General features: G+C 37.9%; 1 protein-coding gene across 3 annotated transcripts in view; it reads right to left on the bottom strand.

The window, feature by feature from the left end:
- The window catches only part of csmd3b (CUB and Sushi multiple domains 3b), a 1,935,846-nt gene that overhangs the window by 798,128 nt on the left and 1,120,364 nt on the right, over nucleotides 1–17,354 (bottom strand). For all 3 annotated transcript variants that reach the window (XM_087986040.1, XM_087986041.1, XM_087986039.1), the window contains exon 6: nucleotides 15,450–15,562. In XM_087986040.1, the coding sequence (XP_087842166.1) occupies nucleotides 15,450–15,562 (113 nt within the window). The remainder of the gene's footprint in view (nucleotides 1–15,449; nucleotides 15,563–17,354) is intronic.

The following is a 17,354-nucleotide window of genomic DNA, read 5'->3' on the forward strand; positions in this document are numbered from 1 at the left end:
CTCTAGTAGAAACGTTTATACTCTGAGAAATATTCATTAACCACTATTTTGTTTCCTGCCATTCAGATGATTTTATATCCAAGATACTCATATTCCTTTCATTACATGAGCTATAAATTTCTTTACAATCCGCTTTGCAGCAGTGCTCTAAATGTCTTTTGTAAGTCCATGTACACCACAATACTGGCACTGTCCTCATCAATTCCCTCAGCTACTTTTTCAAAACACTCTAAAATGTTAGTCCACATGATTTTTCTTGTAGTTCCAGTTTGGCTTTCTTTCTATTTTTAAAAAGAATTTAAATAAACTATTTCAAGTAGTTCCCTCCTATTTATTTTATATCCTAAAAATTTCTAACTGCTTTGTCAAGCATGATTATGCTTTCTAAATTGATTGATTCTGATTATTTATGCAACATTATGATTTTCTAAGTATCCTGTTACCTCATTCATGACAAGAATTTATATTATTTTCCCTTCTAATGTTGTTATGCTAAGTGGTCTATCGGCAGGATTTCCCCCTCCATGCAAGCAACAGGACAGATGGCAGGAAGGGTAAATAATGGGCACAGATTGACACTGGTGGGGTACCTACTCCATCCATGCCATTGCAACTCTCAGGTTCATGGGTAGGAACGTCCAGGTCTGATCTTCCCATTTTTTCAACATGGTCAATTAATAACCATGTAAGAACACTAATGTACCACCTGCCCAAATAACCACTTTCCTGGCAGCAAGAAGAGTGCTGTTTTTCAACAGGAAGCATGGTGATTGGTGGGAAGGCATTGTGTCAGATTTAAAACTGTAGATTCTTTTAATGCACAAACAAAATGGCTCCAGGGGTGATGGAGAGTAGATGATCCACATTGGATTTTTGTATATAAGAACTGGGTTGTTCCCTCTTGAACCTCCATTTTTATTTATTCCTGTCCCCCTCTCCCTATTTCGCTCTCACCTTTCGTGGTCTGCATTGCCATTTATGAACTTTACACACAACTTAGTCATTTGGAGGACATTTACTGGTGGTGGTGAAGAGGTGAAAAAATACCATGGATGATTTGATGATGGGAAAACAAGACCATTCAGTTGTGTGTAAGAGCACTTCTGGTTAAAAAGAGAAGACCTGGATTCTGGCCCCTACCTTGGGCCAAGAGACCCAAATTAAAAATCCCATCTGCTCCAGAGGTATGTGGTAACATCACTGAACAGATTGATTAGAAATATATATATTAAAAAAAAAACTGAGTTCTGGGGTGACATGATGTGGTGGTGTTGACATTAGCTTGGCAATTCTGAGGTTAATGTGCTGGGGACATGAGCTCAAATCCCACCGTGGCAAATGATGAAATCTAGATTGAAAAATTTTTTTTTAAAAAAAAGACTGGGTTCTGGAAGAAGAAAAAAAGAATTGGTTATGGAAATGTCCCAGGTGAGTAGGGCTTGTTAATTAATCTTTTAATTTTTAACATTAGTAATTTAATGGTGGTAAAAATATGCAAAGAGAAGATAAAAAAAGAAACTGAGTCCCACTAGGAGATGCGATCTCAAATCCCAGCTATTCCAGAGATGTGCAATAACAACGCTGAACAAGTTGATCAGTAAATATCCAAGAACTACGTTTTGTCTGTTGTTTTGTTTGTGAAATGGGTGAGTTGATGATGATTTATTTGAAAAGAAGTGCATTTTGTTGCCCAGCTGTAGCGTAATTGATATTACACTTACACTTACTCGTACGTTTCTGGGTTCAACACCCCTTCTCAGAATTTGAGGCTTATATGGCGTGGTGTTGTTGTCCCTATCTCTGATCCATGAGACCCGGTTCGAATCCCACTTGCTCCAGAGGTGTGTCAAAACATCTTTGAACAGGTTGATTCGATAATATCTAGAATAGGATCAAAGATTCTGCTTTCCAACTACCTAAAATGATAAATCAGTTGATTACTGTAAAGCTTTTTCGAAGAGAAAAGTTATGGAAGGAAGATCACAGACTCATGCCTGAAAGTGGCCATGCTCAGATCTGACATCATGCACCAGTTGGAGACACGGTGATGTCTGTTTCTACACATCCCTGCTTGGACAGAATTCTACACTGGCCTCAGGTTCCAAAACCTCCCTTCCCAGTTCGCGTCCCACAACCTGAGCTGCCTCATGGAAATACCTCCCCATGTCCTTTAGTGTGGTGCAGACAGGGTTTCTGATGGACTGTTGCTGCACACCAGTGATGTCCTCTCTTTTATCCACCACCCAGATGGGTCTTTGTATTCCATTCTACTGCTGTGTGGCAAGGATCAGAGAGTCCTACCACTCTCCGTCAAGGACCTGAGATGGAGGATGCTGCATTCAGCACTCCTGTGCAATCATCAATTAAGAAAGTTCACAGACTCCTAGCCCAACAGATTGACTGGAGGTATTTGCAGAGTTTGTGGATTAGGTAAAAACAATGACTGCAGATGCTGGAAACCAGAGTCTAGATTAGAGTGGTGCTGGAAAAGCACAGCAGTTCAGGCAGCATCCGAGGAGCAGGAGTTTGTGGATTGGTTACAGGAGACTACATTTAATTGTATTATTCTTCTGGTTGTATTTCAGCCCCGTGGTCCTGGTCTTTGATGCAGAACTGGGGGTCAGACAGCTCGGAGAAGCTCCTGGTGGACCTGCTCCTGGGTCTGGCTAAGGTAGACATGAACAGATCCAGGCAGCAGGCCATAGAGGGAGAGCACCCTCTCCTGGGACACCAACAATCTCAAAGCATTGCGGGAGAGGGGGCAATGCCGAGACTAAAGTCATTATCTCCTCCTCCAACACCATTCTGTTCAGATCCCTCCCTTGATTTCCCCATCGTATTAAAATATGTGGTTGCGGAATTATCACGGTGCATTGCTCTGTAATTTTTTTCTTTGTTTAATTGGTAGTGTAGGTGATTCAGTGGTCAATTTCAAAGAAAAAAAGAACAGCGAATGTAGAAATCAAACCCTCCGACCAGCGATAAACACTCAGAAGGCAGGCAGGATTCAAGCACACGGCAGGCTTTATTCCTATTCAAGTAGTCACTAGATCATGCAGGGAGAGGGCCAAAGACTCCCCCCGAATCTGATCTTGACATGAGGACTCAATTATCCTCTTAATCTTTAGCTCAGTTCAGAAGACAGGTCAATAACTATCTGATTTTCACAATGAGTTAAGTATTTTTATACATTTTCTGTTACAATAATCACATACAACGTGACTATCCCCTTTCCCTCATTCTATACATCCAATACTTTGAATTACCTAATCAATGAGGGACACTCCTGTGAACAGCCCTAGGTTCCCCATAATGTTATGATGTTTACCAGACATTGTAATCACCAGACCTTGAGATCTTTCCATGCATCGTCTAAATTTGCATTCCAAAGTTACTGCCTGTACTCCTTCAGACATGTCCCTGCTCAGACAAAATTCCACACTGGCCAATTCCAGACTTGCTTATATGTAAGGACTGCTTGAATTTTGTCCATTGTATTCCTTTCCTATATTTATCAAATTGTCCTAATTATATATAAAAAATACAAAAGACAGTTAGTTCAAACTAACTGCTATAAGATTCATAATATTAATTTATATTATAAAGTTAGTTATATGTAAAGGTTTATAATTTGGAGGGGCTGGTATAGGACTGGGGTGTACAAAGTTAAAATCACACAACACCTGCTTATAATCTAACAGGTTTATTTGGAAGACTAGCTTTCAGAATGCTGTATCTGATGAAGGAACAGCGCTCTGAAAGCTAGTGCTTCTAAATAAACCTGTTGGATTATAACCTGCTGTTATGTGATTTTCAACTTTACTGTTAGCGCTCTTCAGGTAATGAGTTGCAAGCAATTTGTTTCTTACAGGATAGCCAGGCATCCCTTTAGTGATAAAGAAAAAGCTTCCCGAGACTAATTAACTTTTACATCTATGTTTGAATCTTTTCACCTAATGCTTTTCAGTGATCAGTGTATCTTATTATATACATGTTTCTATAATTATGTTGGAATCTACATCTGATTATTTGAAGAATCTTTGACTGCAAAGTATTTGTTAATATTGTGAATAATTTCAGAGAAACAGCTAATTACTGCAAAATAACTTGCGCTGCTCTTTTCACAGCTGCACAGCTTGGCTGACTGTCTTCTGGACTGCAATTTATTGTCCTTATTCTGACTGGTTCTTTTCACCTAATGGGACAACATTCCTTTCATTAATGAGCCTGGAGTCAGTCACTGTCATAATTTAATGAACTTGTCTGATCCTCCAGATTTTTATGAGTCACAATCCCATTAATTTATCTATGTTTGTGTTGGTAGGAGTTTACCTTTTTCAGTGTTTGTTACAAATCTTCTAACTGTCTGTCCTTGAACATTTTTCTAATCAAATGTTTGGGCAGGACCCCCTTTCACTGTTCAACGATACCATTTAACTGCTGGAGAAGGTTTTTTTAATTCTGTGTAATCCCTTGTTGGCCATTTTGTGTCAAAATGCTGGAGGAGGCTTTTAATTCTGTTTATTCCCTTCTGTCTCTCAAAAATGGGCAACCCTTACAGTGAGGAACTGCTTTCTGGACAAGGAAAAGACCCTGATGGGAAAGGGGAAACCTGGCATTTTTGCCAAATTATCAATTTCAATCTCTGAAAGCCATTTTTTGCCTAATTCAAGGAATGTATACCGACCTGTCAACAATACATCAGGCACAAATGTGTTCAGGGTGCTGGCTGCAGAAATATTGCCCTTGCTTCAAATTACACTCCCCACCATCCCTACCCTAATCATGTCTCTTCCCCACTTCCCTCCTCCCACCAATCCCACCGAAAGAGAACACTCACCTTCTCACCAAGCCCAGAATTCATGCCCAGGCAGTGTAGGCCTGTCAGCTCCCATTGGCTGCTGGTCTCTGGCAGCCTCAGATGACTTTAAGTGCCTGATTGGTATTTGATCCAGTAGACTTTTGCACTGAAGGTGGGACTCCTGGTCACCATAAAACATGTTGACTCTCACACTTAATCAAATTCCAGCTACTGTTCATCGTTTTCTCTTTTCCCCTTTGCTTAAAAGCTGGGTTTATATTTTTGACCTTCCAATCCTTGAGACTGTTCCAAAATCGAAGGAATTCTAGAAGATCAGAACAAAGGCAACCACTGCTCTTCAAAGACATCGGTTGTCAGGCCCAGGGAAGTTATTGCCACGTTGTCCCCTCAATTCTTTATTTCTTTGTCTGATTTCTTTATGTTTCTCATTCTTGCTAAATCCTTAACTCTCCTCTAGCCCCCAGATCCTATTTTTTTACCGTGAGTGCAGAGGGAAACTATGTGTTTCCTGTCCATGCCATTTACTTATTTTCCATTATATTACATCTGTCTCGGCCTTAATGAGTCCATGTTTATTTCCAATAATCTCATCCTAGTTACACTCCTGTAAACATATTTAGAATCTGTTTTTGTGTCTGTTGTTGGCCTATACTCATATTCTCTCCTTCTGTTCCCATATAAATTTCTTTTGTTGAATTCTAAAATCCTCCCAATCTTTCGGCTTACTCTATGCTTTTTTCATAATTTTATAAACCTTTTTCACATTCCACTTCTGGTTCACAATGAAAAGATCCTTTTCCTGGTGAACCTTGGGACCTGAAAAGAATGGATTTTGACTGCACTTTTTAAAAACAAACAATTACTAGCCACTGCTTATCTACTAGGCGAAAGTGAGGACTACAGATGCTGGAGATCAGAGTCAAAATTAGAATGGTGTTGGAAAAGCACAGCAGGCAGGCAGCATCCGAGGAGCAGGAAAATCAACATTAGGAATTCATAATGAAGGGCTTTTGCCTGAAATGTTGATTTTCCTGCTCCTCGGATGCTGCCTGACATGATGTGCTTTTCCAGCACCACTCTGATCTTGACACTGATAATCTACTGTCAAACATTTTCATGTTGGTTCCCAATCTACCTTTGCCACCTTACCTCTATTAACTTTGAGGTCCATGTATCCATGTGAAATGTTCTATTTGGTATATATTCATGTGAATCTGCACATGTGTGTGCACGTACACACACGTATACACACACACAAACACACACACACACAGGTGTAATGCTTTTAAAACATGTTTGCAAGTGTCCTTATCCCCAGAAGAAGCAACAGCTTATAGTAAGAGCCTGACTAAAGGAAGAAACTTTCAATAGTTTTTCATTTTCTCCTGGACTGTGGTCAGTTTGCTAGACAGGCTCAACTTCTGGCATGATATTTCTTAAACCGCGTTTAAGACTATGAACATTTGATTTGTTCTGTACAGAAATTACAGTTAAAATTCTGCAACTTTTTAACCTTTTTGGCTAATTTAAGATGAGTTCTACATGTGGAAAATGTAATTGTCGAAAACGTTAGCCTTAAGTAAGCAAATGCAATTAAAATTCACTTTCTATGTATATCATTTTTTAAAAATGTATACATTTTGTGGGATGTGGGCATTGCTTGCTGGCTGGCAAACATTTATTTCCATCCCTTGTTGCCCTTGAGAACACAATACGTATTATTGTTGAAAATTAACCCAGCAGAGATTATGGACTGTTAATGGCATTTTAATTCAGTACTTTTGATAATACTATTTAATATTTAACTAAGATGAGAATAGACTAAATCATTTGAATAGTAATTTTGCCAGTGTATTTTCAAACAAATGTACACTCTCATAAAGCAGCACATTAATTGAAGTGGTTTAAGGAGGGATTTATCTGAATTAGAGCAGCCAGAAATAATTACATTAACAGAACAAATAAAAAGTAATCTTTTGAAGAGCTTAAATGGAATAATGCTATGGTTGGTATAAATGTGGAAAGAGGTACCAGCTATAAGCGATATGTTGCACTTTCAATACTGATGACTTCTACGGACAAAAAAAAGCAAAGTAGAACAAAAAGAGAAGTGATTATTTAAAATTATTATTATTCACTACTTCTGGAATTGTAAACCTGGAAAAATATGGGATTCCAACATTGCTTCCACTAAAACCCTTAATCCATTATCTTTACAACATTAGTTTATTCATACCTAGTTGAAACTTTATTGCTGGAACAGCACAGCAGGTCAGGCAGCATCCAGGGAACAGGAGATTCGACGTTTCGGGCACAGGCCCTTCTTTATTCCTGAAGAAGGGCCTGTGCCCGAAACGTCGAATCTCCTGTTCCCTGGATGCTGCCTGACCTGCTGTGCTGTTCCAGCAATAAAGTTTCAACTTTGATCTCCAGCATCTGCAGACCTCACTTTCTCCTTATTCATACCTAAAACTGGTAAAAAAAAATAAACATTTTGTGAAGGAGGACTAAATTATATTGATGATGGTGAAATCCCATTTATAGATTTGAAGGTGGATGCTAAACATGATTTAGCAGGTAGTGGGATCCCTGGGATGGCATGTTATGGTCAATATATTAAGAGGCAGTCACTGAGACCACTATCCACTGATGGTTGATAGCACTGTCCTGAAGCTAGTGGCCAGAGGGTGACACCTCAGTAGTGCCAACTCTAGTGGTGACCATTGCTGAGGCTGTATCACCAGTGAGAGGACAGTCAGAGTGGGGCACACTTGAAGATAGAGTATTATTACTGGGGGAAGCCAGAACCTGACAGCTGATAAGATTCAACCCACAATGTTGTCTTCCAAACATGTTGATCATTTTTAATTGGTAAGATTTTAACATCTCTTACTTTATTCAGTGCCCTCTTTTATACAGTTTCTAATTCCAGTTTACTGCATCAACCTAATTATGATGTTCAGATTATAATCGGATAATATACAAAGACATTTGTCTATGTGCCTGCAACACTCTGCCCTACACACTAGCAAGTTTGATGATTGAAGTTTGGGTCATTTAATTGGATGGATAAAGAATAAGTCCACGGAGGAGGGGAAGAGGAGAAGATGGGGAAGAGGTGTCTTGTGAATAGTTTTCCACCCCACTGCTGATTGAAGCCATTAAATGGTCAATATACTCAATTAAGGCCTCAGCCTGTCTCTGCTGACCTAGCGGCATTTCCCAGGGTTGTCTGAATGACGGCCCTGATCTTGGAAAAGGGATTGCTCTAAAAACCTCTCCTGACAACAACCCCTTCCCGTCAACCACCAGAACTCTGCGACTGAAGACTTAGCAACATTGAGAGATCTTAGATCGGTATCATATTTACAGTAATCACTTCATTGGTGGTGCCACCACTCCCCAGACCTCCATCTTCTTAATGATTGGCAGCTCTCAGCAGTCAGGGCTCTTCCGTGCCACTAACCTGTGGCACCCATGTGGCACATGCTGTGGAGGGCATTCATGGAAAATGTTGACATTGGGCTCCTAATAACTCTCCAATAACTGTTAGTTGAGAGCCTTGTTGCCTCCACATGGTTTCAGCTAGAGAACTATACTGACTTCTTAGTTTTTCTCTAACTCCAGCAATAATCTATTTTCTGTATTTATGTGCTTATATGGGTGTGTGCATGTAAGGTTATGTTTATAAGGAGTTTTGAGCTTTTGTTAGTAGTGTCATATGCCCATGATTTTCATATAGTTACCAGCTAAAATCTAACTGCTTATTATAAATAACAATACATAGCTCGTACTGACAATTGGTCTGTACATTCCAACAATGTTGATCTGGAAGTCAGGTCATTTGGAGGTGCTGTGCGTACCTTAAGAATAACTTCAGCATTTAGGACAAATCTGGGAATTGTGAGGCTCAATTTACAGTCTGCTACCTCAGCAAATGATATAATTATAATTTCAGGATCACAAGCTGTTCTGCAGTCTATGGTTTTACTGTTGCCACGATTACATTATAGATAATTATGCTGTATGTAACCTTGTATTTAAAAAAAAAACCTCAGCAAGCATGTTTAACAAATGACACTGACGATGCTCTTGAACTTACGCAACACAAAATAAATGCTTTAATAACTAATTCCATTACCATGGCCACTGATGTTAGTCTCGGAATAGAAGTTCAGAAAAAAAGTTGAACAACACACGTTATCACATGAGATTTTACAATTTTTCTGAAATGAACAATCTATGAATACCTTCCTATTATGTTGATAATTTTACAAATACAGTCACAGGAACTTCCTTTTTTTTAATGCACTGCTAAAGTATGATATCCAATGCCTTGCATGTAAAGTAAATGACAAGGAATTTTCTTTGATCTACAGTTTAAATCTACTATACATTTCCTGTTTTATTTCTCCTAATACAAGTTTTTGTGGAAACACATGTCCCTCTAAACAAGAGGGCAATTGTTCTGCTAATTCCTCTCTTCCAGTTTAATGGAGGGACATAGTGGAGAGGTTTGTTCTGGCTCTGGCTATGGTTATGATTTGCTCCTTTGCAGAGATGTGTATCGATCAGCCTGAAATTCTGCAAGCCATCATAGGTTAAAATTATAAGATAAGCGACTAGAACATCGATTGAGCAATAACATGTCTATGTCCATTCTCAGAGAGAGAAGATGAACACAAGGCAATGCCATCCAGGGAAACATGCACAGTGGAGACTGCTTTGTGTCCCAACATGAGAAAAAGACAATTGGAGACAAAGCTGGTCATGTGTAACAATACTTCATAACTCCGGGTGACCAGCCATAAAGTTTCTGAGCAAAGATCTAGAAGGACATCACACATCCATTCCATTGGTTGAAGAAATATTGTGCAATGAGTTGAAGACATGGATAAAATGCAAATTAAATGAGGAAAATATGTGCAAAATATCAAAGATTTAAAGAAAAGCTTGATGAAATTTTACCCTCTAGAAAATAAAACTTCATATTCCAGTTTGATGACAGAGCATGAGTGCCAATGTTTGATCATAACCAAACTGAGTCTGGTGCAGAATAACACCAAGAGCATAGGCTCGATCTCTATACAGGCTGAAGTGGCTTGTGAAGCTTATGTTCTCATCTTGCCCCATCAGTATACTCAAAGTCATGGTTTAAAGTCCTTGTGCAAGAAGGATGCTGCAGGAAAGAGAGAGACAGAGAGAGAGAGACAAAAAACATGTCTGCTCTTTCTTCTCTCAAATTCTTAGCACTGAAAGAGTAAATGTAACTTATTTCCTACAAATTGTTACTCATAATTTGTGTGTCCAGGTACAAAAATACTGTAAATTAACATTGCTCCAAATGCTGGTTTGTAATTAATGTGCTCAGAACTATTATGACATTTCTCTGGATCACATAGGACTTGAACCTGAGCCTAATGGCTCAGAGATAGAGACTATCTGACTTCTTCAAGAGCTGCAACAAGTATTACTTTATGCACCGATAAATATTGGAAGCATCCATGTGACATATTTCTACCCAATGCCATTTATTACCTGGTTCATATGATATTGTAACTTTACTGTAAAATACTGACATTCTTTGAAGTATAAAAGACACATTCCAATTAATGAACAATTGGATTCTTTACACAAAGCGACTACTATTTTTCTCGAGCAAATGTACTTATGGCATAATGGAAAATATAACTTGGTGATTATGATAATGTATTGTCATGTATTGTCTCTGTATAAAATTGATTAGTCTCCCATTTCTGAACTGGCAGTTGAAAACACTAAGTAAAAGCAATATCAAAGCATTATCTATTTAGGTATTTTGAATAAGTAATCTTGATTCAGATATTTGTGAACTAATGGAGTATAGCTAGTATGAATGAGAACTTTTCACAAAAGATCTCCCACTAATCGATGTCACCCAATAGAGATAGTTGGGCCTGCTTAATTCTCCTTTATCATTTAATGGAAACCAGCTGTGAGAGAATAGTAATACATTCAGTTTATTTCTTTTTATGAGACATATCTCCATTTGTGAGCAATACTATGCAAACCTTAATGATGTTTGTTTAATAGGGACAATTCTAATCAAATGAATGTTTATTTGCCATGCATGGGGCTCCATAATGAGGCTTATACTCAGAAGAGGGATGCAGTTAATAAAGAGTGCATAGTAATAAGCAGAATAAGGGTATTCATGTTTCATTTCATACAAGGTTTACTGCAATTCAGACTGTGTGCTATAACACCGCATGTAGTAAAATATCTATAGAAGCACTCCATAATTAACATATAAGAAAGCACCAAGAGTAACAAGAGTGTTAATTCATTGAACTGTTGACCAAGAACAAGAGAACATGAAATCTTTGGCAGTACAATTCATTTTTTATGTACCTTTTAGGTTTGAATAGTTTATGGATTAGCTTCAAGACCTGGCTACCACTGATAGAAAACATCTTGGCCTCACTGACAATTAAGAATACACTTCATTGAACAAGTAGGTTATTTTTAAAATAACATGGTAACATTAAAAAGCAGTCACTACCCTTCTGCTGGATGTCATACATTTTTACATCACCAATAGAAATCAGGCTAATGATAAATGTAATATTGTCATATGTCACATGGATTTGATGGTAATGCTGGCTTTCTTGTGCATAGGCAAATGAGAGAAAATAAAGTGGGCATATCAAAGAACAAGTCACATTTATCTTATGACCAGAAGCATGTTCCAGATTCTTGGATTCACCTGTTATGGCTTAATTCTGATTTTGAATATCTGCACACAAATAATAAAGGTGAATGTTTTCGATAGGTAGGAGGAGTGGTATGTGAAACTGCACCATTGGTATTCAATGTAATTATTTTGATCTGATTGAGTTTTTGGGGTGTAACTGTAGAATCTTTTGTTTCGCTATTCAAACAGTTTCTCAGTATAATAGTATTTCTGTTAAGTCATTACTGCATATTGATTCTGGGTGCTGTTCATAGGGAGTCACAAATTCAGAGTATCTTTGCATTCACTCTCAAAAATTATACAATCAAATAAAAAAAACTATACTCTTAATATCTGGAGCAACTTCTTTAAAAGCAGAATGTAACAACTAAATCTGAAAAGTTTCACAGCTCACCAGGTTTTTCTCCCAATTGTAGGTATTTTAAGACTTAGACTGTAGGACCCCAGAAATTCCTGTGTCCGCCATTGGGAGGTAGACTTGGATCCAATTGCCAGTGTCATAAATATTGTCAGAAACCTTGGGATCTAACACATGTGTGACACCCAGTGAATGAATAAAAAAAAAGCTCCTGTGAAATCAGTGTCAGTAGATACATGCACATTCTGTGAGGCATCAGAGAAATTCAACAAAATACGTTCTACCTGTATTGGTAATGCAAATAATTGCTCCCAAACTACCCATGGGATGTATAGTTTTTATTATTTCTCCCTCAAGGTTCAAAGTACACAGGACACCAGACACTCATGGACATCCTTGGCATACAGTTTGACAAAAAGTGCAAATTGGACAATAAAGTTCTTCTTTTCCTTCATATTCAAATATGCCGGTCTATTTGTGCTTTGGTATACATCGAGACAGTTTAAGGTGCTTGTTTCTCAATGTGCAAGTAAATGGCACCCAACAGCCACATATGTATTGTTCTTTGTTGTAACTTATTTAAAGGGTTAATTGATATCACAAAACATGCTTCACCCATTCAGATATAAATAATTGTTCCTGGAAGGAGCTAATCAAAGTTCTGTACATGTCTTACATCTTCTGGGCATGTTCACTAGAAGGTGTGTAGACCTTCAGTGATTTTTCCAAGTATTAACAGCATTTGGCTACAGTAGCAACATGAAATTAATCTTAAATTGAGCCTGACAGTCTCATAAGTGACAAACACATCTCAGATCTAATGTAAATAGCTACTAAGTAATTTGCAACAAAACTACTTATTCTTTATCAAGACTGAGCCTTGCTTCTGTCGAACAAATTGCATCGGCATCTCTACCTACATTGAAACAGTGGTTTATGCTGAAATCAATCAGAAGGATTGGTGACACTGAATCTTTCCAAGGCATCCCAGATGGTTCCAGCAGATTCCAAGAGGTACAAGATTATTGAAGGAGACACAGCAGCTGGTTGTGTGATATAGCAAGTCACAGACAATTTTAATGGTATGTCCAGAACTTTTCTTTTCCTGCATTTGGTTTTGAGAATTGCCATTACAGATCATACCATGAAATTTTCATCAATTTAACATTATTTTATCAGACTCTGGAATAATTTCAAAGTAGTGGATGGAGATGATGATTGCCAGAGAGTTAATTGGGTTTATTTAATCTGTGTAAGTTCATCCAATAGCTGTGGCCTTATCAATAATAACATTTGGACACAACTTATTAACCTGGTTTAATTCTGGGCCTGTACTGAATTCAGAATCAAATGAATGACTCTCTGCACTTCGCCAAATAAACCTACATTATTCTGTAATTAGGCACTTATCCACTTATTAGAGTACTAACATTGTTGTTAAGCAGGATAAAGGAGTCATAAAAATGTCCACTACTCTCAGCTATTCCAAATATCTTCTTTGATTAATTATCTCAGCAGTACTCTCTTGGGCATGATGACCAAGAGCTGAGTGTTTGCAGCATACATTTCCCTATTTCCCTCTCCTTTACTCGGGATTGTTCTTTCTTCAATAGTTAAATTGACATGAAGATCTCCCTATCAGAAACATTAAACACATAAACTAATAGTTTCCTCTTTGTGAAATATCATCACATTTAAATAAACTTACCCTTCGTGTCTTAGCTGATCTTACCAAGTCCTGAAAATATGGAATACAGTTTCAAATGTATTCTTAAATTTGTACACATTACAAATGCCTTGTTTAGTTTTCCTGGCAAGTCACAAATTCAGTAAGTCCACTGCAGAAGATGCAACAGTTAAAAAAAAACTAAAAAATGGAGAAAAGTAAAAGCTTTGATAATGGGGTTTTGTAATGGCTTAATCAGGTCAAGCCAAGCTGAAAGTTAACTTAAATCTTGAAATGTTATGTTGATAGTCTACAGTATGCTTTTTCAAAAAAAAAATTTAGAAATGATAAAATATCTGCGAGAATAACTTTGAATCTTGTTTGGATAGAGTTTTTCTGTCTTAATTTACACATTTTAGAGGCTCCTGTCACGTTCAGCCATTCGTTTGGTAGCTATTTATCATCTACTATACGATCTACTATACTATACGAGAGCCAAAGAAAACTTCTGGAGTACACCAGAACTTGCATGGGCACATTTAAGTACTTTGACAAGACAAAACTATTGGTTTTTATTCTTGTGATACAGTTTATGGGATACTGTCTTTAGGTATTGGTAAAGGTAAAATCTCCATAGTCCTGTTGGACCATACCCATTTGAGCAGGACACTGGTAGTGGTTTAGGAGAAAGTGAGGACTGCAGATGCTGGAGACCAGAGTTGAAAAGTGTGGTGCCGGAAAAGCGCAGCAGGCCAGGCAGCATCTGAGGAGCAGGAAAATCGACGCTTCGGGCATAAGCCCTTCCTGAAAGGCTTCCTGAACACTGGTAGTGGTTTAACCTGGGGATCACCACACCTGAGATAAGGGGAGAGGTTGAGAAGAAGGAGAGTTCTTCGTGGCAACTTCAACTGGTGCAGGAATTGAACCCATACCGTGGGCATCACTCTGCATCTCAAACAACTCATCCAGCCAACTGAGCTGATTACTTGCTGTAACATTTAAAAACTCTTTTCTCAAACATTGATCACTAAAGGTTGTCCTTTGTTTAACTAGGTTAAAGACTTTGGAGAAAACTTCAATAATGTAAAGATGAGTTCACAGCAGCAAAGTAATTGACCAGAGATTTGGTACTGGTCCCTCTAGTGGTCACTCCACCTGATATAAACGAGGACCAATCTTTGAGAGAATGTGCAAAGTATTCCATAAAGTACTGTTTCTTGCTGTTGACAATTTATATGCCGTGGTTATGATCTCAGCTTCATATATGGATCTTATTTAATGCATTGTCCATCTGCAAGTTCTGGTAATAATTAGTATATTAAAGACTGTAACTGAGTTACTTTGAAAGGACATTTCTAGGTACGAGCAGGTTTATTCCATCTCCTCTACAGTTTACAAGTAACTTACATAATCTCACTGGAAACCAACAGTGCTTTACATGATTTCAGCAGGGATTGTGGAATACTTATTGCTGCTGCATTGTTTACAGATACACTGGAGAAAGGAGAACGTCTTAAATTTATTTTTGGGTAGCAAGAGAGGCAGAGCTAAAATTGATACTATTCTGAACAGTCAATTGTTAATTATCTTTACCCGCAAATTTCACTGGCTTAAAGTTGTCTTTGCGCTTTGAAGGTTTTCAAACTGTGATTAATGTTTCAAAAGACTTTGACTCCATACAAACCCAATTTTAAACATGAAAGTATTTTTTTCTTTCAGCTATTCCCAGAAACATCCAAGCTGAAAATTTACTCTTGGATGCGCCCCTTCTTTTGTGGATGCACAAAATCATCTTCTGGATGATTTTACATGCAAAGCTACATTTTTTTTGTGCATGCAAAGTTGCTTTTTTTTGTGCATACAAAGTTACCTTGGTACTGAGCACTGAATCCTCTGTGCCTGTGATTGTTGTCTGTTACAAAATGCAACCTAAGCCAGTTCTTGCTGCTGATTATAGGTGGAGGCAGATTCATCCCCGAAAACCTGTGACAGAAAAATACAAAACAAGGAACATCTTTGTTATTATCATTCCAGTTCAAATTCCTCATTTAATAGCTGTCATTTAAATGTACTAGTTTCAAATTTAGCAGCAATGGGAAGAAAAGGAAGGTTAGCACACTGTGAATTGTTCCAAATGAAATCCATGAGTCCAAAATGAGTGGGTCTAGCCAAAGTTTGTAATAGATTAAAGGGCAGAGTTTTGTGCCCTTTAAGAGTAATCATTTCAGATCCTGAACCCACACTTATTGGTAATATGCTCAGCAATGTTGACTTTCTTGGAAACACTGTCCTTATTGGCCACCTATAAATCTACTAACCAATTAAGGATTGTGTGTATGCTCATGAGGCGACAGGAAGGATGGTCCATGTTTTTTGTCAATGCAAAATGCGTACCATAAGCTCACCTCTATCTTGAAGAGTCCTCTAAACAGGCATTAACTTCATTAATTTAACATAGGCCACCATGGTGGAGAAACACAGCAGCAAAAAAGGTAATGGAAGCAGGGCTAGGCTATCAGCTCCTCAAGGTTACTTCAAAAGTCAACATGATCACAGATGACTTTTTACCTCAATACCTTCCTGCACTCTCTTCATATCCCTCATTTTCCTTAGTATCCAAAATTCTTTTGATCTCTGATTTGATTGCATTTCATAAAATCTCACTGAAGAAGGGAATTAGATTATCTTCCCTACAGTATGGAAACAGGCCATTTGGCCCAACAAGTCCATACCAACTCTCTAAAGAGTAACCCACCCAGACCCATTCCCCTACCCTATATTTACCCCTACTAACGCACCTAACACTACGGGCAATTTAGCATGGTCTGTACATCTTTGGATTGTGGGAGGAAACCACGCAGACATGGGGAGAATGTGTAAACTGCACATAAACAGTCGCCTGAGGCTGGATTCGAGCCCAGGTCCCTGCTGTGAGGCAGCGGTGCTAACCACTGAGCCACCATGCCGCCCTAAAGAATTCTAAAAATTCAAAAACCTTCAAATAAGTTAATTCTCCTCGTATCAACCCGAAACATTTGCCTCATAAGACTGTGCCATCATGCTCTCGCTTTCCCAACTGGGAGAATATCCTCTAAAAGCACTTGAGTTTTATACGTTTCAATGTGACCTCCTCACATTCTTATTAACTGTGGGAAATATCATCCCAGCTTACTTAATCATTCCTTGTGGAACAGACACTTTCATTGCATTGACTCTCTAGGGAAAATATGTTCTTTTTTGGATAAGAGCCAAAACAATACACAACACTCCAGGCATATTCTTACCAAAGACCCATATAGTTGAAATAAGAATATTTTACTCTTACACTCCAATCCTTTAAATAATAAAAGCTATAACAATACAATAAAGGCTAACATACCAATTGCTTTCCTATTATTTTGTTTCTACATCGACATGCTGTGTAGTTAAAATATATTTTACAATGATTATAAACTAAGATATACAATTCATTTCTTTTAAAATAGATCCATCCCAGGCCAAGAATATTAAGCCTAGATTTAATATTATGCATGCAATGAAGCAGAACTTTTTCTTATTTCTAGTGGAGTCACTAAAATAATTAGCCTCTGAAAAGAAAGAAGCTTGGTATGATTGTGATTTATTTTCTTAACTATGTTTGGTCAATTGATGCAACAGGGAAATGGTCAAACAATGTGGTCAAACTCAATCACAATATGAAAGGAAAGTAGTTCATTTCAGCTTGGCTCTTTACAAGCCAATTGATTTGGTATGTATTTGAAAGCACAAACACATA

Source organism: Chiloscyllium plagiosum, unplaced genomic scaffold (genome assembly GCF_037043375.1).
Source record: "Chiloscyllium plagiosum isolate Xiang-an unplaced genomic scaffold, Cpla_swu_hap1 HiC_scaffold_4, whole genome shotgun sequence".
NCBI classification, from domain to species: domain Eukaryota; kingdom Metazoa; phylum Chordata; class Chondrichthyes; order Orectolobiformes; family Hemiscylliidae; genus Chiloscyllium; species Chiloscyllium plagiosum.